Here is a 22,179-nt window from a genome sequence, read left to right on the forward strand (position 1 = left end):
GCTCTAAGATTTGACAGAGATAGCTAAAACTTGAGACTTCCTGAAGGCCAGATGGGACCTCTGCTCCAGCTGACCGCACCAAGGTCTGGAGCACAGAGAGCATGGCGGGTAAAGTTCACCCTCCTAGACGGTCAGCGGGGAGCTGAGGAGGTGGGGACCTCGCACTTACTCTGCTCAGCTCGGCGAAGGTAGGCCCAGGCGCTTCGACGACTCTTGCCTGAGCTGTTGAGCTGATTCTGTGGGGTGGCAAAGAGTCCTTTGCCTGCCAGATTTTGAGCACCCACACTCATTCCCAGGTGGGTCAGCCAGGCTCTGGGGGAGCAAGGGAACAGGAGGAATGCCTGAGTCCGCTGCACGCAACTTCAGTGGTCCTTCTCTGCCCGTGATTTGCACAAGCTCTGTGCGGTGCTGGAAACTCTGAAAGAGGCCAGCTGACCAGTTTACTGGCCAGACTCGTAGTGTGCCCTACTACTCCACATTCTCGACTCTTCTCCAGGAACATCTTCTTTGCTTCAATGACAACAGAAAGAAAGGTGGCCTACCCCACCTTCCATCACTCCTCCCTCTTCCTTCCCACTGCAACAATTTCTCCTGCATCACTCGCATTTCTTTTTGAGGGGCTAACTTTTGGGTAAGACCCACCTCCCAACAACCAACACTGTTCTACAATCATTTACCCCTCCCCGCCACCTCCCCATCCCCTGGATCCAGCATTTCCCCTACCTCAACCCAGGCTCTAAGCCGCATCCCCAGAGGCCTGCAGTTTGGGGGCAGAACTGGCCAAAGGACCACTGACCACTGGCTATGGAAGAGGCAGAGGCCTGTCCCAGCAGTCAATGACTGTTCTCGTCCTCTTCTTGAAGTGGCCGGACCCTTCCCTTTTCCGTGTGCAATTGCACCGAGGCTTCGACTCTACCGGTGTCCCCAGTAAAAGGGCCCATGGGTGCTCCTGTCCCCAGCTGAAAAGCCTCCCCGATTGCAGCGCTGCTTGCTGGACTGGGCGGTTTCTTTCCTGATCTCATCCCTCCCTTCTCAACACAAGCTCACATTCTCCTTTGCGATCTGGGCCCACTGGGGACAGCCGCACCCCAAGTAGTCGCTGTGTCCAAGACACAGATGGGCACGTAAGCTGTGAGCGCTGGTCTCTCGTCAGGAGGTACCTGTGCCCACCTGTCCTCCAGGAGAGGTACTGAAAAAGTAAAGTTCTGCTCTCTTGGGGGGGCCGGGGACAGAAACATATGCATGTTTTCTGATGGAAGGGGGAAATTAAGTTGGAGAATGTCAGTTTTAAAGTGTTGCATGCTACTGCACCAGTGAGGGTTGGTTTGTCTGCCTTGCTGCACGGGATTCGTGGTCACTTATCACCCGAAGTGTACTCTGTGCATAGTGGTTTGCCCGGCTCTTTGAAGGTTGTAAACTGACAACTAAACATCAATATGTAATTTTTCCATTTCATGTTCACGACATGTTTGGCCTGAACACAGAAGTCCACGTGTCTGAATCTTTTGAGTTTGGCTATTAATTTGCACCTAGCTCCAACGTCATTGCCCTCCATCGGAAGGAAACTAAGGAACCTCGTTGGTTTCTGTTTCTTTGCGAGCGGATTGTTTGGGAATGCCGACTTTGCTTTGGGTTTTCTATTTATTTTTTTTTTTACGACAGTTGAGATATCCTAGTTGTCTGCCTTGACTCACCCACCCCGTGCTTGACATTCGAGCCACGTGATGTCTCTGGCCTTCCACGACCTCTTCTTAGATGTATTGTGTTTGCTCGTTGTGCATATTTCCACTTGGGCTTTGTTTCTCTCCTTAACCCGGTTCCTTGGTCCACCAGCCCATGCTCACCTCCTTCTCCCTGTCCTTTCCCCGGTGTAGATCAAGGTGGTGAAAGTATTCCATAGTTCCCTCCACGAAACCCGTCACAAACCCAAGAACAAAGACTCCATCCACAACTTCATGACCCAACCTGAGTTCTCCATGGAGGAGGAGGTGCCGCGGACTCCGCTGCTGGAGGAAGATGAGGAAGTTCCCGACAGCGCCGCTAAGTCTGGGACTGGGGTGCTCCTGTTGGACGGTGAGGTCACCCCACAGGCCAACAAAAACAACAATGCAGTGGACTACAGCCCAGTGCAGACTGTCGCCTCCCACTCGGACAGCCCCGTGCACAGCCTGGAGACGTCAGTTTGAACTTGATTCTCTGACCCCCCGTCCCTGCTTTTCCCTGTCTCCTTTGTCCAGCCTCTAAGGTGATGATGGGACTTTTCACTGTCATGTCAGCGGCTCCCAAGTATGTGTGATTCACCCCTATGTGACCACGAAGAGGCAAGCACGCAGACCTACTAAGGATTTGGCTTTAAAAACTCAAACTGGGGTTCGTAGCAGGACCCCATTGAACCCCAGGGGGTAATGAGGAGTAGGATCTACTTCCTGGGGTGTTTTCATTGTCATTTTTAAAGAAACGACAACAGTGCCCTTGGCCTCTACCCCAACCCAAATTCTTACCCAGTATTCATATGTAGGTCACATCTCCTGACTTCTGGATTTTACCCTATGAGTCTGTGCTATTTATAAGCTTGATTGAGGGTTCACAGAGACACATATCCTCAAACGAAATGTCTTGAGGTAAGAATGGAGTGTGCAGAACCAGCCTCTATAGGGATGGTTGTTAAAACAATTTTCCCATTTTGGAAAGCTCTACTTAAAACCTGCTAGCTCTTTCTGCCCTTCCAGTCAAACCTCCCCAAGGTTCTTTTGGTCTCTCGTGACTGTTGTCTTCCTTCTCTTTACTCTTTGCTTTTTAATTTAAGTTGATAAGACATTAGAAAGGGCACGGATCAATTAAGTCAACTTTGACCACTCCCCCCTTCTGGTGCCAATGGAACTCTTGATTTCGTTCTAAAGGCAGAGAGGTCTGCCTTGTCTGTTGCAAGGGTCCTTGGGAAGCAATTAAGAGCTGCTAGGAGTGTATTCCTCTTCTTGCCAGGTTACCTTTTCTGCTTCAAAACCGCCATCTTGTCAGGTGTGTGTGCTTTTTAAGTGCCAGGGAGATCAGTCTTGACAACGAAGCTCGTGTATATGTGGTATACAGTTTTGCTGAGAGCCTGAACATTCTCCTGATACAAAAGTGGTAGGGAAAGAAAGAATGGAAAATAGCCCTGCCCCCAACTGAACTTGGATGTCGAAGACCAGAATCTGGCAGGTCTAAGACAAGACAGACCGTCAAAGCCAACTTTGGTGGGGTCCTCCTTGGGGTGACCACTACTGCTTTCAAAGCCATCCACCAAGGCTCTTCCAGGGCAGAACCTGACTGTTAGGGTTAGGACTAAGTGTTCAGAAGCTTCAGGAAGGGCTCCCAGAAGCCATTCTGCAGGATCTGAGAACACCTTCCTCTGAGAAACCAGAAACCTTGTGCCTGGGTGATGAGATCCAAGCTTTGACAGTCCCTTTATTTTTCTTAGTCTAACATTTTTGCCATGTCCCCTGACCCATACAGTCTCTGAAGAGGGTTCAGCCTTTCTCAAACATTCTGGCTGTGCCAACAAGATGTATCCCAAGTGGAAGGCTCCAGTGACAATGAAGGAGCAAAAGGCCTACTCTGAAAAGCTCCCCTTCCTCTCTTCCCTTCTCCCACGTGCCCCCCCCACTCCTCTCCAGGATGTGCCCCAGTGGAACCCTGAGCCTTCTTTCCCTGAACACTGCCCAATGCATCCCCCGCCCCCACCCCCACCCCCTGGAGCTGGGGGCTGCCCTCGGAAATGAAGTGTTCCTTAGCGAAACAAGCTGGAGCCAGCTGCATGTGCTGGATCCGTGTGGCAGGAGGTCCATCTTCATCCCTGCTGGTCTTGACTTTGGCTCATCTGTCGGGAGGGTCCGCTCTTGTCTGCCAGGTCACCTTTCCCATTAGGTCAGTGTCCCTTGCCTTCCTCTTTCTAGAATGCTGGGAGTAGGAAGAAAGGGTTTGAGACTTTTGGGAATTGCTGAGTTTCCATTTGTGCAAGGTGACCTGGACCTCTCCAGCCGCCTTCTGGAGTCCTTCCTCACCTGTCACCTGAGCTGCGCGAGGGAGAGTGAACAGAAAACACCCCCGTCCATCCCATGACTGCATAACCCACCGATTTGGATTTTGGCTTTATAGAGCTTACATGCTTCAGTAATTTCTCCCTCTGTCTTAAATACCCTCGGGGGGAAACCCACTCAGCCAAGGTATTAGGTGTTCATATATATATTTATTAAATACATCGGAAGCTTTAGTTCTGTCAAGTCTTTTATTACCTCAGATCAGTTTAAAAGCCAAGCCAATAACAAACTTTGAAGGCTCTTTTATCATTCCTGCGCCCTGTAGACGCCCATGATGCCTCACAGGTCACTCCTGAGGACGTTACGTGTGTCTACTTGTTTAGCGTCAACGGTTTTTGTGTGTGTGTGTGTACTCTAGTTTCCATAGTAGGAGAGAAAATAGAAAAATATTATGCAAAAATCTATAGTTTTCTTTAGATCAGAAACCGATATTTTTGAGTCAGCCATATGTATTTTGTTTAAAAGACTTAAGTGCCGTCATGTAACCCTGTGGATGGAGCACATAACCAGCTGTTAGACATGACAGGTGACTTAGTATATTTGTAATTGGTTTTAAAACCGACGCAATTTACTTCCTTTCTCCAAACAGCCATCTTTATACTTAGGGGAAAACAATTTGTTGGGTTCTAGGCTTTTTTAATATAAATTTTGTTGATATGGAATTGAGTAAGTTTAAGTGTTTCTATGCATATGTTTTTTATATAAGTTTTTTTTTTCTACTCAGTTTCAGTGATCCAACTGGCAGTGAATAAATATGGCATAAGTTAATAAAGCTTTCCCCAAAAATGGTGCTTTGGGTTTGAAAAGGGTCTGATGGGGAGAAGGGGAAAACCTCTTGATAAACCTAGAAAACAGGCAGCAGACTACAGCTAAGTGGAAGACCTAGCAAGGTGGAACAGCCAGCAGGAAATGCGTGAGCACCCCCAAGGAGGAGGGCCCCAGGCTCATTTGTAACCGGTGGTGAGGAAGTGAGGAACTTCGGGGAGATTTGGGTTTCTTGAACACCTGGCAGAGCAGTACCCGAAACATGAATACCTCTTGAGCTGCAAGGGTTCTTTCCTATCACCCCCAGAAATTTCCACTAGTGAGTTTTTGTGCCAGGGTCCAATTTGGGACTCTTCCTCCCCCTAGCGAGGTTTGTGCAGTGTATCAGATGGGGGACAGGGCCCAGAAATGAGCAGAACAAAGGCTGGTTTCAGCTCTGGCTGACAGTCTTGGGGATGGGGCTAGGTCCCATTCTCGGTCCTGAAAGGCGATGGAGAGACCACCTTGTGGATTCTTTCAGGTTTAAGTTTCTTCTTCCCCTGGAACTTCAGAGGGGAGCATTGCTTATTAAATCTGCGTGACTGCTCACTGCTAAAAAAACCAGAGCGGGCAGCAAGCCTGGTTTCCTTTCTTTCCTGCAGTCCTTGCCTACCACACCATACCTAGGGATCACCCACTACAGTGGTGGGGGTGGGGCACTTTTCAGTGCCTGCTATTCTTAAGCCATTCCAGACTCTTCTCAGAATAGAGAGCCACCCTCCCCCTTTGCTCCCAGCCAGCCCTTTGCCTTCCCAACTCTGCTGTCAGGCCCGCTGCCCTGTTCCTCTTGACTGGGAGAGCTGCAGGGAGGTGAGCTCCCCACGACTGACGTGGCCTGTGGTTTGTGTTTCACATGTATATACGCCATATGTGCATATGCCATGGATGTGCCAACACAACTCCACGTTGTTCTTTTCAAGTCAGCACGCAGATAGGAATTCTGAGTTTCTCTTTTTTTTTTTTTTTTTTTTTCAGTAACTAGTATAACAGGCACTGGTATTTTTGTATAAAAAAAGAAAAACAAAATAAAAGATTGACTGTTGTGGTCTGCATGATAGAAACAAATGGTGATATCAAAGCAACATGCACCCCCGTGTGTGTTGCCATAATTTGCAGTTCAGCTTAACAGTGCACCCAATCTGTATTTGCATTCTGATATTATTTAAACTCTGTACAATGTTTTGCATGTATTTATGTGGTTCATAGGGAAAAAAAAAATTGCTTTCAACTGGCAAATCTGAAATTCAAATATGTTGTTCCACCGAGACAGGAAGAATAGGATTTTAAAAGAAGGGGGGGAAAGGATAAAATTTGGGGAACCAATAAAGCTTGTTGCTAATGAGCAGAAACCAGTACTGCCGTGCACTGAGAATAAAGCCCAAGCCCACGTGTGACTGCTCTGTCCTCCATGCGTCTCCGCTTTAGGGTCGGGTCCCTGGTTAAGAAGGTTGAGAAGGAATCTGCGCACCGCGCCCAGATCCCCATCTGTTCAAACCCCGGCCCTGGCAGACCCTTCCACAGTGCTTCTCTGGCAGCGCAGGACCCTGCTGGCCAGCTTCATCCCCTTGTCCAAAGTTTGCTCTGCTCAAGCTAGTGAGTATCTCCGGTCTGGGAGCTGGAGCTTTTGAAAAAGTGTGTGTTTGGGAAAACAAGATAAATTCAAGCTTGACAGTCCTTTTTAGTCCTTTTTTTTTTTTTTAAGATTTATTTATTTATTCGTACAGAACTAGGGTACAGGCCAGAGATGCGGAGGGTGAGAGGCTTCACCAGAGACAGAGTGGGGAGCAGAACAGGCAGATCAGCGAAGTACACTGCTGAGGGGAGCAGCGGGCGGGTCAGGAGAGGTCTGCCGCGCCATGTGGTCTCCTCTGGGGCAGGCGGGGATCGAACTCATGTGGAAGTGACTTAAGCTTCTTTGTGCTGTGCTTTAACCCCCTACACCACCAGGGAGGGCCCCTTTTTTTTTTAAGGTTTATTTATTTATGCATACAGAACTGGGCACAGGCCAGAGGTGCAGGTTGATGAGAAGATTCACCAGAGACAGTTGGGTAGCAGAACAGGCAGATTGATGAAGTACACTGCTGAGGGGAGCAGCGGGTCAAACAGGTCACCTCCCTGACTGGGGATTGAACCCTGCTGCAGTGGCTGTGGAGAGCTTCATAGTGCTGTGCTGTAACCCCTTGCACCACCCGGGAGGGCCCTTTATTCCTTTTTTTAAATATTTATTTAGTTATGCTTACAAGAACTGGGGTATAGGCCAGAGGTGTGGGGACAATGAGAGGATTCATCAGAGACAAAGTGGAGAGCAGAACAGGCGGATCTACTGAAATACATTGCTGAGGGGAGCAGTGAGCAAAACAGGAGAGGTCTGCACACCGTGTGGGGATTGAACTTGTGCAGCAGTGGCTGTGTGAACTTGTGCACAGCTTTGCAGTGCTGCACTTTAACCTACTCTGCCACCAGGGAGAGCCCCCCCGTTTTTCTAAATGAATCTTTCTTCTGGGAAAATGAGCTCTCCTGTATTAGTATCTTAAAAAAGAATGCTCTGTTGGGTCCTCCCTGGTGGCGCAGCACTAAAAAGCTAAAGCCACTTCCGCTTGAGTTCAATCCCCACCTGCCCCGGAGGAGATCCACATGGTGGACAGACCTCTCCTGACCCAGCCACTGCTCCCCTCAGCAGCGTGCTTCATCCATCTGCCTTTTCTGCTCCCCGCTCTGTCTCTGGTGGATCCTCTCACTGTCCGCATCTCTGGCCTGTATGAATAAATAAATCTTTAAAAGAAAAAAAGAATACTCTGTCTGTCCTCCACTTTACCAAAGGCTATTAGTGTCCCCTTCCTCAGCCGCTGTGTGCTCTCCCTAAGGTCACTAGGTGGAAGTTCTCCATCAAGCCTGATTCCTTCCCAAGTCCACACACGACCATGCAACTCCCTGACTTTGTGGAAAATCCAGAGATGAATCATAGGGTGCCCTTGAGCTGGTTCCCAGGCCCTGAGCATGACGTCATGTCAATATAAAGCAGGAAGGAGAAAGAAATGTTCTTTATTAGCAAATAAAGCCCTGTTGTAAATATAAAAGGTAAGCTCGTGGCTCTCTCGCTGCATAGGATACTAATAGGAGGTGTTCCCGATGTGAAGCTGAGCCCCAAGAGACCATAACTAAGTAGATTCATACACAGGAGTACCTTAACCCAGAGATGTCCTGACTTTTGGGTTGTAGGTTGGCCTAATATGGAACTGGTCACAATCCCTTACTTCTCTGAAACTGGTTTTGAAGAATATTTCCTTGCCTTCAGAACACAAACACGCAAGGGTGGGGGGGAGGCAGTCGCTTTAGGGTGGCCACTCACTGCAAGCTCCTGAGAGACTGGTGTCAAAATCAGAACGCCCCTCCACATTCCCTCATAGTGAGAATGTAGGCAGCCATCTGACTTCCATCTTACTGGAGGACTGCTGTTCATGAAATGTGCCCAAGGGACACGTGAGCTGTCACAGTGCCAGCACCGTCACACTCAGAGCTGGGTGGATCCCCCTCGACTCTCGCCTACCCCTGGTCCCTCAGCTCAGCTTTTTCTGACACCCCTCCCCCCCATACTGGAGGTCACGCAGACCACACTGGTACTAGCACATTCTTTTCCCAAACAGCACGACTAATCTGGTTAATTCTTGCTCTGCTGGACCCTGGAACACTACATTGAAAGACTGACTTGTGTTTCTGTAACTTCAGATCTTCATTTATGAGCCTTGTTTTTGTTTGTTTTTAAAGATTTATTTATTTATGCATACAAGAGCTGGGGTAGAGGCCAGAGGTGTGAGGAGTGAGATGATTCACCACAGAGTGGGGAGCTGAACAGGTAGATGTACTGAAATACACTGCTGAGGGGAGCAGCAGGCAGGTCAGGAGAGGTCTGCTGTGCCCTGTGGGTCAACTCCCTGGCCAGGGGTCGAACTCATGCTACAGTGGCTGTGGACAGTTTCATAGCATCCACAAACAGCTGTGCTTTAAGCTGCTGCACCACCAGGGAGGGCCCAGGGCCACCTCTGAATGCATTGCTCCCACCCAGTTCCTAAAGTGACTATTGCACCAGCTTCCTGTGCCAAGGAGTCACCTCCTCACTGCCAGAGGGGTCAGAAGCTCTGCTTGTGTGGACTCAGGGAGGGAAATCTGCTCCTCACAGCTGTGGGACTGACAGCTGACATCTGTTCATACAGACACGCTCCCAGCTGTCTCTGCACTGCAGCTCTGTGGTTGCTAATACTCCCGGGGAGACCGCCAAGCAGGAGCTCCAGAAGGACCATGAGGGTGGAGGCCTTGGCTCTTCTTCGGATCCCAAGACCTCAGTAAAGACAGTGGTCGCCAGTGCTCACCCTCTTTCTCCCGGGGCCTCTCCTGAGCAGGGAGCGGAAACCACCCCCTTGTCTGGTCACATCCTCGTTTCCAGCTTCTCTCCTCCCCACAGCTGTGTGGGGATGGGGATCAGAGTAGCATGAGAATTTTTTTGACTTTCTAGATCTTTCTTTTCTAAGTCTGTTAACTCACCACTGTAACTTAAAAGTAAGGTCTTTGCTGCCTTTGTCTCAGGCTTGTCAGGACTGGAGAAGGTCTCTGGGGTAAAGCTCAGGGGCAAGGAGGTGGGGGAAGGCTTGCGGTGCAGTCACCACTGAGGTGCCAGCTGTCGTCCCGCCCTGGTTTCCTCAGCTCCCAAGTCACCCGGCTGAGCAGAAATGTCTTTCCACGGGCTGGTTTTGGCCTTTCCTGGCCCAGAAATCCAAAGGCCTTTCCCTTTAACCTTAGCCCTTTCCTGGTGCTGGGACTGGTGGCCCATAAGGGGCAGGAAAGCCTGGACAGGGCTTGCCTTCTCCCTTTGGCTGATGAGCGCACAGCAGGCACCAGACTAGACCGATTTCTTTCTCAATATCTCACCCCACTACACACTTAGGTCGTAAATTCACAGCACCAGTAAGGACCTCGGGAACCTCAGAGAGCCCAATTAACTCTGAGGGCCAGTCTCCGTGCCAAACACCAGAGAGCAATAAATAACACAGCCCTGAAAGGCACACTCTATTTGGGGACACTGACATTTAAACAACTAATTCCAACAACAGACAGGTGCCAGCTCGCTCGGGGCTGGGCCATGGAGCTCAGAAGAGTGAGGACCCAGCACAGGCAGAGAAGCCTCCAGGTGACACTTGGCACATTTTTGAAATCCTAATTTTGCTTTTTTTTTTTTTAAAGATTTATTTCTGCATACAGAGCTGGGGTATAGGCCAGAGGTGCAGGGGCAGTAAGAAGATTCACCCGAAACAGAGTGGGGAGCAGAACAGGCCGGCTGAACTGACAAAGTCCACTGCTGAGGGGAGCAGCGGGCCAGTCAGGAGAGGTCTGCTGTGCCATGTGGTCACCTCCAGGGCAGGGATCGAACTCATGCTGAAGTGGCTTTAGCTTCTTAGTGCTGTGCTTTAACCCGCTGCGCCACCAGAAAGAGCCCATAAGTTTGCTTTTTGTAAAAAAGACATTTGATTTTTGTAGTCATTCAAGCACCCAGCCCAAAGAAGAAACTAACAGTTATCTCTCAAGTCCCACAACCCAGAAATAACCAGTATAAACTTGCAACATGTGAGCTTGCTACAATTTACAAGAGAAACATAAACCTCTGAAAATGAAGGAGCCAGAGCAAAGGTCTGGAGTGGGAAAGAGCAACTGTGCAGGGGTGTGGGGTGCCCGCGAGGGGCAGCCAGGCTGACGCTGCAGGAGTGCCTGCTACCTGCTTGCAAGCAGGGGTCCCACAAATACATGCTTCAAGCATGAGTAACACATGGGAGGTAGGCTGGCAGCATGGAGAGAGGAAGAGAAGTCTCAAGGCCTAATTTGCGGTGAGGTGATAATGTGACAGCCTCCCATTAACGAGCTCTTGCACAGACCAAGCCCTAACCTCCTGTTATTCATTGTAGCCCAATTAGCTCTCACAATGGCATCACCTAAGTACTGTTATTATTGTCATTTTACAACCAAGGAAACACCCCTGAAGATGAGATGACCTGCCCAAGATCGCCCACATAGTTGCCTAGGGCCTGTACATACGTGGGTGCCCGACCCAGTGCACCCCGGGAACTCAGTGTCAGCAACAAGCTGAGTGTTAGCGTGAAACCCCTCCCCCTCCGGGGTTCTTTATTTAGTACTTCAGAATCATTTGTCATGTTCAGCCCCCGCAGTCCTCAAGGTGGCTGGTCAAAGGGCTTTCTAGACCCCACTAGCCCTAGAGAAGTTCAGTTTAAAATATATACCCCACTCTGTCTCTGGTGAATCTTCTCAACACTTCCCCCTCCCCCACATCTCTGGCATACACCCCAGCTCTTGGATGGGTAAAGAAATAAAATTTCTTTTAAAGAAATAAAATGTGTTACACCCCACTTCCGAAGAACCTGTAGTTTTCTTCCACTACAGTGACAACTGTCAGGAGCCTATTTTGTATGGCAAAGTGCTGGTTTGATTGGTTTTTGCACCAGGGAGAGGGGGAGGGGAGCCAGGTGGAGGCCTCAGCCAGGGCCTGGGAACCCCCACTTGCAAGGCTCCCACCTGGGGGTGGGACTGGAAGCCTCCTTTGAGGAGCTGGTTTCCCTCCAGTGTGGGGGCAGAAGAGAATCAGAAAGGCAGAAGGAAGACCTGGTTGACTCAGGTGGAGTGGGTAGATAAGAGCAGGCAGGCCGTGAGACAACCACATGCAGAGGAGATATTCATTTAAAAAAAAATTTAAGTTAGCAGTCAAGCTTCTGAGGTTTGGTGCTCTCTGTCCTCCGCATGCCATCTTACACACTTCCTATGTTCTGAGGACTCGGGAGCAGCCTGGGGAGGCCCACATCTGCCCATCCCATCCCTCCCCTCATCCCCGCACCTCTGGCCTGTACCCCAGTTCTTGTATGCAGAAGTAAATAAATCTTTTAAAAAAAATCTTAATGCCTCAGAAACTCAGCATGAAGTATCACAACCCCTCACCCTGCCCCATGTCTAATCACATTCCTCACAGACAGGTCTTTTTGCCATGAGGAATCTTGGTTCTCACTCAGATCCGACTCATTGGAGACATGGGCCCCGGGGCCCGGCTCTAGAACCTGCCTCTGAGCAACCTCTGCTTCCTGCCAGACCAGGTACTTGGAGGGAAGGCAGAGAGGACCTGGATCACCCAGCTCTCTGCACAGCTGGCCAGGCCAGCCTGCAGCCCTTGGGGCCCTGGGGGGGCCTGGGCACACAGGGTGGGAGTCAGCAGCTCAGGAAGAGGAGCAGGAGGAGAACCCACTTCCTGTGGAAAGCGAGTTAGCTCTTCCTTGCCCCCTCAAAATAGTCTCAGTGGCCACTATTGTTTGTACTTTCCCAAAATGCAAAGAGGGTTCCAGGAGACTGTTGGGGGCAAGAAGGCAAGGGGGTTAGAAACAAATTTTGAACAATCTTCAAAGTGTGGGACCCTTTGGTAGGCCCAGGAGGTGAATTATCTGCTTCTGGGACAAGTGTCCAACCAGCAGGACAGGAGTGGACCTTTTCCAGAAAGGAACACAGCCTATAGCCAGGGGCCACCGAGGACAGGCCTCAGGGAGCACAGTCTGTGAGGAAGGCAAGCCTGGAGGGGCCCTCCTAACCCATTCTAGCTGCATTCTGGGGGTAACACCTAGATCAGACACTGTCAAAATGCAAAAGTCATACCAGCTCTGTTAATAGCACATTTGTGACAAAAGCCTGTCCCCACTATCTCCTGCCACCCACAGAATCAGTGCTGGGGAGGCCAGGGATTCTCATGTGTTTTTGTAAGCGCCAGCTTTAACCTTGCTAAGATATATAAATAAATAAAATATTATTAAACTCAGGGGCTCATAAGATTCTAAATACTGGGCCTCCCTGTTGACACAAGGGGTTAAAGCACAGCACTATGAAACTACCTACAGCCATTGCAGCACCAGTTCACTCCCCAGCCCGGGGAACTGACCCACAGGGCGCAGCAGACCTCTCCTGTCTCTCCTGCTGCTCCCCTCAGCAGTGCATTTCATTGGATATACGTGGACTCTGTCTCTGTTGAATTCTCTCATCCACGCACCTCTGGCCTGTACCCCAGTTCTTGTATGCAGAAATAAAAAATCATTTTTTTTTTTAAGATTTATTTATTTACTCATACAGAACTGGGTACAGGCCAGAGATGCGAAAGGTGAGAGGATTCACCAGAGACAGAGCAGGGAGCAGAACAGGCAGATCCAGGAAGTACACTGCTGAGGGGAGCAGCGGGCCGGTGGGTCAGGAGAGGTCTGCCGCGCCATGTGGTCACCTCCGGGGAAGGCGGGGATCACACGCATGCGGAAGTGGCTTAAACTTCTTAGTGCTGTGCTTTAACCCGCTGCGCCACCAGGGAGGGCTGAAATAAAAAATCTTTTTAAAAAATCCTAATGCCTCAGAAACTCGGCATGAAGCATCACAACCTCCCCCACCCTGCCCCATGTCTAATCACATTCCTCACAGACCACAGTGCACCTGGCCGAGCAGGGAGCAGGCAGGAACCAGGCAGGAACGTGTTTTCTTTCTCACCCAGCGCTGAACAACACTTCCTGTGCCCCGTGCTTCATTAGCACGTTGGTGGTGTCGCTTCCTGCCACTGACTGTGTTTCCATTTTAGCAAAGTGTTTCCTCTTTTCTTTCTGTTTTGGGGTAGGAGGAAAGATGAGCTTCTCAAGGGCCCTCCCTCAGACTTCTGGCGTGTCTCCACCTCTGTAGCCCTGCACTTCCATCAGAAGCAGCAACCAGACCAGCGGCTTGAGCCACCTCACTGGGGAGTACCGTGCCTGGGTGAGCTCTCAACTCCTGCATGGGCCCTAAGCCACAGCCAGGTAGAGCCAGTTTGTATTTTGGATCAGACCTGACAGGTATTCCAGGGGTAGATATGAGTAGGGAGTTTGTTGGAGAAAAGAGGAGAAGCTTGAGAAAGGAAGAAATAATAACAAATATGTTTTTTTTGTTTGTTCGCTTGTTTTGTTTTTGGTGAAGGGTTCTGCTGAATAAAGAGTAAAGAAGAAATTTTGAGGATAAAAATGTATGTGTTGTGGGGCGTTTGGAAGATGTGAGAGACCAGATGATTTCAGTCATTCTTAGCTACTTAAAAAAAAAAATGTGGTTGTGCCTCACAGGACAATATGTAAAACGCAAACCAATTTTGCCTTTTCTCCTGGGAATAAGCAACTTAAAGGAAGCCAGGAAAAGTGGCAGCCATGCTGACTAGCCCATCACAATTACGAGAAGACATTAGGAGAAGCTGATGGAAGCCAGATAGTGTCTCAGAGCAGGCGTGGCAATGGCAGCCAACCAGCCACAACCAGAAGTCACACAAGGGACCTCGGACCCCAGCACTGAGCAGGGAAGTAGCAACAGCATGGAAAGGTAAGTGGCTGGGTGGGGAGACCCACCTTCCCCTGCTTCAGACAGAGGGCCCTGCCTGACCTGCCCGGTTCCTGCCCCAGCCAGGCCGCCACTCCCCACACAAACCGCCACACTCTAGGCCCTGAGTCCTCAGGACTGCTAGGAGGCACAGTTATTGAGGGGGAAAAGGGAGTAGCTGAGGGAGACCACCCAGGAGTTCCTTAGAGTCAGCTGCCTGGCCTGGGGAGTCCTCACCCCATGGGCCCAATGACTGTCTCCAACCTTTCCTCTCTACAGTTGCAACAACCACTCCTCAAAAGGAAACTAGGCCCCATCATGTTGGAAACAAAAGATCCGTTTCTTTAAAGATGTATTTTTAGGTCTTCAAAATTTGCCATGAATGAAAATGTCATTATAGATGTGATCGAGATAGGGCTTTCAGAACTAATCGTGGGTGTAAATGTTACTACTGGAACTTTCAATACACTAACAAAAAACCAAAGGCCATCAGCAGCTGAAACTTTGGGACTGGTTGATTTAGATCTCAGGTGACAGTCCAGCTCAAGGATAGGAAAGTAAATGCTGGTATTACTGTGGTAAACGTGTCACTTACAGGTAAATGGGAGCATTGTTGAGGGATGAACTCCAACTTGTCAGAATCTTGAAGCTCCTCCCAAAAAGCTATTTTTACATGTACTCACTTACTAATCCCCTCATTCATTGAACAAATCCCCAGCCGCCTTCTACTCAGCACCAAGCACTGCTCCAGGCACCAGCGAACGGGCTAGACAACTCCATGACCTTGTGGAGTTTAAAAGTCAGATGGGGCAATCAGCCACAAACCCTTAAGTGAACAAACAGGGTATAACATCCATCAGTCCCAAGTGCCATGAACTAGGGAACTGAGGCTAACAGGGTGTAGTCAGGAAGGAGCTGTCTGGAAAAGTGACATTTCAGAAGAAACCCAAATGAAACGGGAATCTAAGCCAGGCAGAGAGCTGGGAGAGGTAGTGCAGGCTTGACAAGGCTGTGCTGTGCACAGCACGGAATAGCATGGAGCCTGGCAGGTAGAGCACAGGGGAAGTGGTAGGAAATGAATTCAGAAAGGAGGCAGAGGGCAGACCATAAGGTGCTGTGAAGCCTTCGCCGAGTGGGGACAGGAAATAATGGCGGTCACAAACAGAGGGATGTAATCTGATTTACTGTTCAGAGGAGCTGACATGTATGACATTAGTATGTGAGAGCCGGGAGTGTAAACCCGGAGAGCCACCGGGAAGGTCACTGCGGAGGTGATCCAACGTGGGTCACACAGTGCCCTGCACCAGGGCAGAGGGTGGAGCAAGTGGGGACTGCAATAGGGACAGAATCTGCTGGTTGGCTAGAAGTGGGGCATGAAAGAAAGAGAACGGCCAAGGATGGCGCCAAAGCTTTTTATTTTTTTAAATAAATATTTATTTATGAATACAAGAACTGGGATGTAGGCCAGAGGTGTAGAGGGTGAGAGGATTCACCAGAGACAGAGTGGGGAGCAGATTAGGCAGATTGAGGGGGGCAGCAAGAGCAATAGGAGAGCACTGCTGTGCCATGTGGGTCACCTGCCTGGTCAGGGGTCAAACTCGGGCTGCAGTTGCTGGGGAGAGCCTCAGAGAGCTGCACCTTAACCCCTTGTGCCACCAGGGAGGCCCAGTGCCAAAGCTTTTACCTGAGTTACTCCATGATGGAAAATGCCAGAGCAAGAGCAGGCTTGTGTGGGGAGAACAGCTATTCTGCTTGGGACATATTATGTTGAGATTTCTCCCAGGTGGGTTAGTGGAAATGTCCAGTAGAAGTTGGATAAACAAGGCTGGGTCTTGGGAGGAAATCTTCCTTAGAGGACCCGCCTTCTAATATTTGGGGGTGGCAAGTCCACTCGTGACTCCTGCCGTCTCCTCACAACCTGTTTTCTGTGACGTCGGCAGTCAGCCCAGCGCTGCCGGGAGCCACACGCAGCACAGAGATCTTTGTGCATTTACCTCTTTAAGTTCCACACACGGAAAGTGTAGCTGGTGACCAGCTCAGTTGGTCGGTAGTGCCAGTGCATGCATGCTGGACTGTCCAGTAAGTCCCCCACTGTAAACTGGGTGCAGTTTACAGTGTCTCCTCCACGTGAGACAGGAAATGCAGGCGCAGGAACAAGGGGGGAGCTGGGAAGATGGGCTTGACTGCAAGTTTGAAGGACAGCGTGGTGCAGCTAAAAGAGACAGTCTTGGAGTCCACACAGACCCCAATTCACATTCGGTCTCTGCTCCTCCCCTCCCAAGTGCTATCTGCCATGTTGCCTTCCGAGTCTCCATCTCAAGTTTCTGGGTCATAATGAGACTGGAGTGTTGTAAAGACTAAGTAAGTTTCACATGTCAACCCCTAGCTTCCCAGAGGCACACACAAGGGTCAGCTCCCTTCTCCCTTCCTGGGGTCACTTCCCCTCTGCTGGGAGGTCACTGCTCAGTGACTCCTTCCGTCAGAGCCCGCCGCCCTCAGCTTTCCTCCCAAAGCCAGGAAGAAGCATCATCTCCAGCCTCCCCTGGCTCACGACGCTTGACTTTCTTCCTAGAGCCAACTGGATCAGCATCGTTTCTGGGTCTGCGGGCCTCCTCATCGTCCTCCTGTTCATCACAATTTTCTGTGTCCTGTGGAACTGGAATAAGTGGAAGAAGCGTGAGTGCCTCACTTGTGCAATATTGAGACATGCTAGGACCCATACGTGGCCTGAAATATCACAGCCCAGCGATATCTAAACGGTCGCACCCGGGAGTGCTCCGTCCGGCCCAGCACACCAGTCATTGTCGCTCCAGATCCTGAACCTTGGCCTCAGTGGGCTCCAGCTAGTTGGAGTTCCATTTTGGAGGTGATTGCCCCAACGGCCCCTGAGCTCCGTTTCCTCTCGCTTCTCCTCCCCCAACTCCTCGTCTTTTTACCTCAAATGGAATTGGAAAGGTCTGTGATGCATGTGAGGGCGAGGAGTAGTTCCAGGGACCGTCTCAACCCCCAGCTCTGCAGCAGCTGTCTGACCCTCCTCTCTCTCCTCACCTTGCAGGGCACGGTCCTTACTTTCAAGTTGCCATCTTGCCCTCGCTGGGTCTGCCTCGACCCAGACAACGAGCCAAAAATATTTATGACCGCTTGCCCCGGAGGCAGGAAGCGCTGGGTAAGTCGCCCTTTCTGATGGGTGAAGTACACACACATGGAAGTTCTGCCCCACAGCGCACTTTGCACCACTCAGAGGCAACTTTCTTTGAACTCTCAGGGTTTCGGCAAGCTTGGAAGATGCACAGATTGACTGCACGAAGTATAGAAGTATAGAGAGCTTTTAAGGTTTAGGGTTTTGTTTGTGCATGTTGTTAAGGTAGCAGAGGCGAGTGGGAGTGTCTCAGGGTGCGTGCAGGAGAACTCGGTGCTGGCACTGTAGGCTGGGAGGCTTCTCCTCGGGAACCTCCCACCTGCCTCTCAAGCCCTGTGCAGGTGTCCCACTGCACCACAGAGGATGAAGGCTAGGTCTCAGAGCGTCCCCTGGAGCTCTGATGCAAATACCGCACACCAGACACACCCACTTCACCCCAGGTTTGAGACTGAAGCACATACCACCTAACCAGCCGCATTTGTCCTCTGTCCTTCCAGTGAGACGCCAATCAAGGGCTGTCCGTATTTTCAGTAACACGAGCCTCCTATCCAGAAGTCCCGACAGTCCTCCCTCTGTGTGTGTGGTAAGTGTGGGAACGGCGGGCCCCTGGGGAGAAAGGACATATCTCTGGCAGATGAACTGAGGTGAAAGAGAGCTGAGCCTCAGATTTGGTTTCACCACTAAGTGTCCTATGGCACTTGCTCTGCATCCTTTTAATAAATTGGGAAGACTAAGCTCTGGTCCTCCTTAATTTCCCAAGGAGGGAAATCCGGAGAAGAGCAAGCACTTGGGACTTTAAGAAAGGTACCATGGGCCCTCCCTGGTGGCACAGAGGGTTAAAGCGCAGCACTGAGGGGTTAAAGCCACTTCCGCATGAGTTCAATTCCCACCTGCCCCGGAGGCGACCACATGGCGTGGCAGACCTCTCCTGACCCGCCCACTGCTCCCCTCAGCAGTGAACTTCGTAGATCTGCCTGTTCTGATCCCCACTCTGTCTCTGGTGAAGCCTCTCGCCACCCCTGAGCCTCTGGCCTGTACCCCAACTCTGTATGCATAAATAGATAAATCTTTAAAAAAAAAAGAAAGAAAGAAAAAAATAATAAATAAATAAAGAAAGAAAGAAAGAAAGAAAGAAAGAAAGGCACCAGGGCCCGTGTGTTCAAGGACCTGAAATCAGAATTGAACTGATCGTTTTAACAAATACGATTTCTTTTTTTAAGATTTATATATTTATGATATAAGAACTGGGGTACAGGCCAGAGGTGGGGCGGGGAGGGTGGTGAGAAGATTCACCAGAGACAGAGTGAGGAGCAGAACAGGCAGACTGACTGAAATACACTGCTGAGGGGAGCAGAAATACAGGAGAGATGGTCTGCTGTGCCATGTGGGTCCGCTCCGAGGCAGGGATCAAACTTGTGCTGTAGTGGCTATGGAAGAAACCCAAATGCTATGAAGAGCCAGGCAGACAGCTGAGAGAGGCAGTGCAGGCTTGACAAGGCTGTGCAGCACAGCAAGGAATAGCATGGAGCCTGGACGGCAGAGCAGAGGGGAAGTGGTAGGAAATGAGGTCAGAAGGTAGGCAGAGGGCAGACCATAAGGTGCTGTGAAGTGGGGACAGGAAATAATGGCGGTCACAACAGAGGGACATAATCTGATTTACTGTTCAGAGAGCTGACATGTATGACATTAGTATGTTAGAGCTGTGCTTTAATCTGTTGCGCCACCAGGAAGGGCCCTAACAGACATGATCTAGTCCGCTGAGTGTGATCCCCCCATCAGAGCACCCACCTGGGAGGTACACACACCCCAGGCAATGCTACAGCTCCTCAAGCCTGGGAATGACTTCTGGGGTGTGCAGCAGTTTGTTTCAGTGATTCCCAGGGGCAGAGTGATAAGGCGTTCAGAGTGGAACTGGTGCAGAAAGAGTCTGGTCACACCAGGACATCCTCTGAGGTTGCCAGAGTGACGCCATTGGTGGCGTCCAGCCCAGCCCTGTGTCTCACCACCTGCTACTGAAGGCAGCTTCCCCAGGGATGGCAGAGGGATGCCACTGGAGCTGGGAGGGGTGGGGGGCTTATTTCCCGTGAGTCTGGGAAGGGCATGTCCTGGGGGCTGTGTGGTCTCTTCAAGCACAAGCTGCCTTGTGTGCTGGGGGCTGTGGGTGGACAACCCCTGGTGACCCGAGGTTTGGGCGCCCCTGAGGTGCAGCCACCTTTGCCTCCCCCTCCCCCGCACACCCCATCCCTGGGCCCTGCTGTAGCCTCCCAGACTTCCCAGAGCAGGAAGTCTGAAAGGATAAAGGGCGGGGAAGAGGAAACTTCTTTGCCAGAACCATTCCAGGATTTGGTTGGCCCTGAAGGATCTGGCACTTAGAGCTAAGATCCCAAACTGACTTAAACCCACAAGTATGTTTGTCTTGGGCCCCTTAATATTTGAAGAACAGTTTAAACCAGTTACCAACAATGAAACTCTCAAACACTTCGCAATGAAAGTTCAGATGTCTACTTTTCTTAAAAATTCAAAAGTTCTGGAAACATTCGACCAGCACCCTTAGATGGCCATGAGTCCACATGTCAGCTGCCTCTTTGCGAATCACGGCTAGTCTTTCGGGTGTTTTCGCTGAGCCAGGTGCTATTCTACACACTTTATACATAGCAATCCATTTGTTCCCATGGAAACTTCATGTCATAGATTTATGGTTATCCCCATTTTATGTTAAGAAATTGAGCCACAGAGCGATTAGGGAACTTACTGAAACTCGGTGGTGAGCTGGGATTTGCAGCTTCATTGTGAGCTAAGCTTCAGCCTGTGCCCCTACATGCCAACAGATTCCCTCTCATGCTTCGAGGGAGTGGGCTTTTCAAGTTTCTATACTTCCGCCAACTCCTGCACTGAATATCCACTCTGTGGCCAAAAGCCAGTTGGTATCTATCGTCGCTATTTCCTTCCTTGACTTCAGTCATACTGACTTAGCAGCTATAGCCTTGCAGTCTACGATCTTCAGTTTAGAGGTTTTCCCCAAGGCTGAGGCTTAAGTGAAGGCAGGAAAGAAGAAAAGCTTACATGCACCCCCATCACTGGGTTTCTCTTCTTGCCTGTAGGTCTCCCCAGTGGACAGTGGCTTCCAGCCACATGAAGCCCAGGCTCCTGCAAGGGGCCACACAGTGGGCTTCTGTGGCAGTGCCACAGAGCCCCAGATGTGTGGCAATCTCTGTCCCTCGGCACACATCAACGTCAGAGCTTCCCGAGACTGCTCGAGCAGTTCTTCAGAGGACTCGAGAGATTATGTCAATGTCCCCACAGTAAAAGAGCTTGGTGAGACTCTGGCTTCTACGGGAAACGCCCCTGACGGCCTCTTTGTCCTCCCAAGTACCCCTGAGCTGGAGTTTACAGAGGAAAGAGACTGGCGCTGTGAGAGTGGCCTTGCCCACTCTGGTCTTTGGCCTTTGGGAACTGAGTTCAGTGATCCACTCAGTGACGGGGAAAGCTCTTCTCAGAGCTCAAGCGGCTACATCAACATGGCAGTCATCCGGGAGCAGCAGCCCTGGGTCACTTTTCAGCAGTGTGTAGATTATGTGAATGTCGCATCAGCAGATCCGCACGAAAGTCAGCAGCAGGCAGAAGAGGTGGTGTTCTCAAACACTGAGCCTGTAGGGGGCCGGACAGAGACTCCTGAGACCCGCACCCAAGATGTCATGCCACCAGGCAAGGCCCTGGCTTTAGGAGATTACGTGAACTGCCGGCTATCTGCACAGGAAGAGCATAATGCTGGAAACCTTGGAGAAGAGATGTCAAATGAAGATTCTAATGACTATGTGAACATGCCAGCTGCCAATTTAGGAGAAAAGGATGCCAAGGAGGAGACTGATATCCATGAATCAACATCCAGTCACCTGCTAGAAAGCCACATAGAATCGTCTAGTGAAGACCCATGACCACACTTGTATTTTGCGGGTTTTGTTTGGTTGTGCCAAAAAGAGGGTGAGTTGAGTAGGAAGTGAAGAGATTCACAAAAGCAGAGGAAAGGAATTCTTCTCATCCCCATTGTCCCTCCTACCAACCCAAAAGTGTTGGCTGAAAGTGCCTTGCTGGACCCCTTGGGGGGTGAGGGGGGTTGAATGGTGCTGTAGAGCACAGTGGAAATATGAAGTAATCGCAAATCCGTCTCTACCCTCATACAAAACCAGCATGCACACGTTTATTTTGTAATCAAGGCAGAGGTTAACGGAAGGGGAAGGTCCGAGTGAGGTAGGAGACCAGTTCTAGTTTCAAAATTATATGGATGATCAGATGCTGGTGAGAGGTCTTCCTCTCACTCCTTGCTGATGAGCTGGCAAAGCATAACATCCACTTTGCAAAACTGGCAGTTGTTATAAATGTACACTTATTATATAACCCAGCATTCTGCTGTTAGTTATTTATTCAAGTGAATTAAAAACCTGTCTTCTCACAAAAGCAACCACTAACTGCCTACAGCACTTCATTCATAATTGCCAAAAACAGAAAGAGCTTGGTGAAAGTTTTTCTGGAAGGTATTAGGGTGGTAGATAGATGACTGATTCTGTACTTGCCAACACATACACACTCTATAGAATAAAAAGTAACTTTTATTGCATGGGAATTTGAAAACTAGGGAACCCCCTGATGGAATGCAGATTGTCATAAACAATCTTAACTGTCCAGCCATGTGGAGTGTGGGGGGAGTGGGGAGAAAGGAGCTGACCTAAATAACTTTGAGAAGCAAAAATTTTA

General features: G+C 50.1%; 2 protein-coding genes across 8 annotated transcripts in view; both read left to right on the plus strand.

Annotated features, from left to right (window-relative positions):
• The window catches only part of ATP2B4 (ATPase, Ca++ transporting, plasma membrane 4), a 90,094-nt gene extending 83,820 nt beyond the window's left edge, over positions 1-6,274 (plus strand). For 3 of the 5 annotated variants that reach the window (XM_004685528.2, XM_012726840.1, XM_012726841.1), the window contains one exon: positions 1,875-6,274. In XM_004685528.2, the coding sequence (XP_004685585.1) occupies positions 1,875-2,186 (312 nt within the window). In that variant the 3' untranslated portion in view covers positions 2,187-6,274. The remainder of the gene's footprint in view (positions 1-1,874) is intronic. The other 2 variants (XM_012726842.1, XM_012726843.1) reach the window with 1 other exon arrangement.
• A 7,348-nt stretch (positions 6,275-13,622) lies between these two features.
• On the plus strand, positions 13,623-21,974 carry LAX1 (lymphocyte transmembrane adaptor 1). Of its 3 annotated transcripts, none has more exons than XM_012726809.1 (6): positions 13,623-13,703; positions 14,091-14,291; positions 16,861-16,964; positions 17,344-17,454; positions 17,925-18,010; positions 20,529-21,974. In XM_012726809.1, exons 2-6 carry the CDS (start codon positions 14,206-14,208, stop codon positions 21,360-21,362), a joined length of 1,221 nt encoding a protein of 406 aa, XP_012582263.1. In that variant the 5' UTR covers positions 13,623-13,703; positions 14,091-14,205; the 3' UTR covers positions 21,363-21,974. The 3 variants fall into 3 exon arrangements, with proteins under 3 accessions (XP_012582263.1, XP_012582262.1, XP_012582261.1); XM_012726808.1 differs by having other exon boundaries at positions 13,688-13,703; positions 14,042-14,291; XM_012726807.1 differs by lacking the exon at positions 13,623-13,703 and adding an exon at positions 13,711-13,744.
• The last annotated feature ends 205 nt before the right edge of the window (positions 21,975-22,179 follow it).

The sequence above is a fragment of the Condylura cristata genome, unplaced genomic scaffold, assembly GCF_000260355.1.
Source record: "Condylura cristata isolate star-nosed mole 26May11 unplaced genomic scaffold, ConCri1.0 scaffold00018, whole genome shotgun sequence".
NCBI classification, from domain to species: Eukaryota; Metazoa; Chordata; class Mammalia; order Eulipotyphla; family Talpidae; genus Condylura; species Condylura cristata.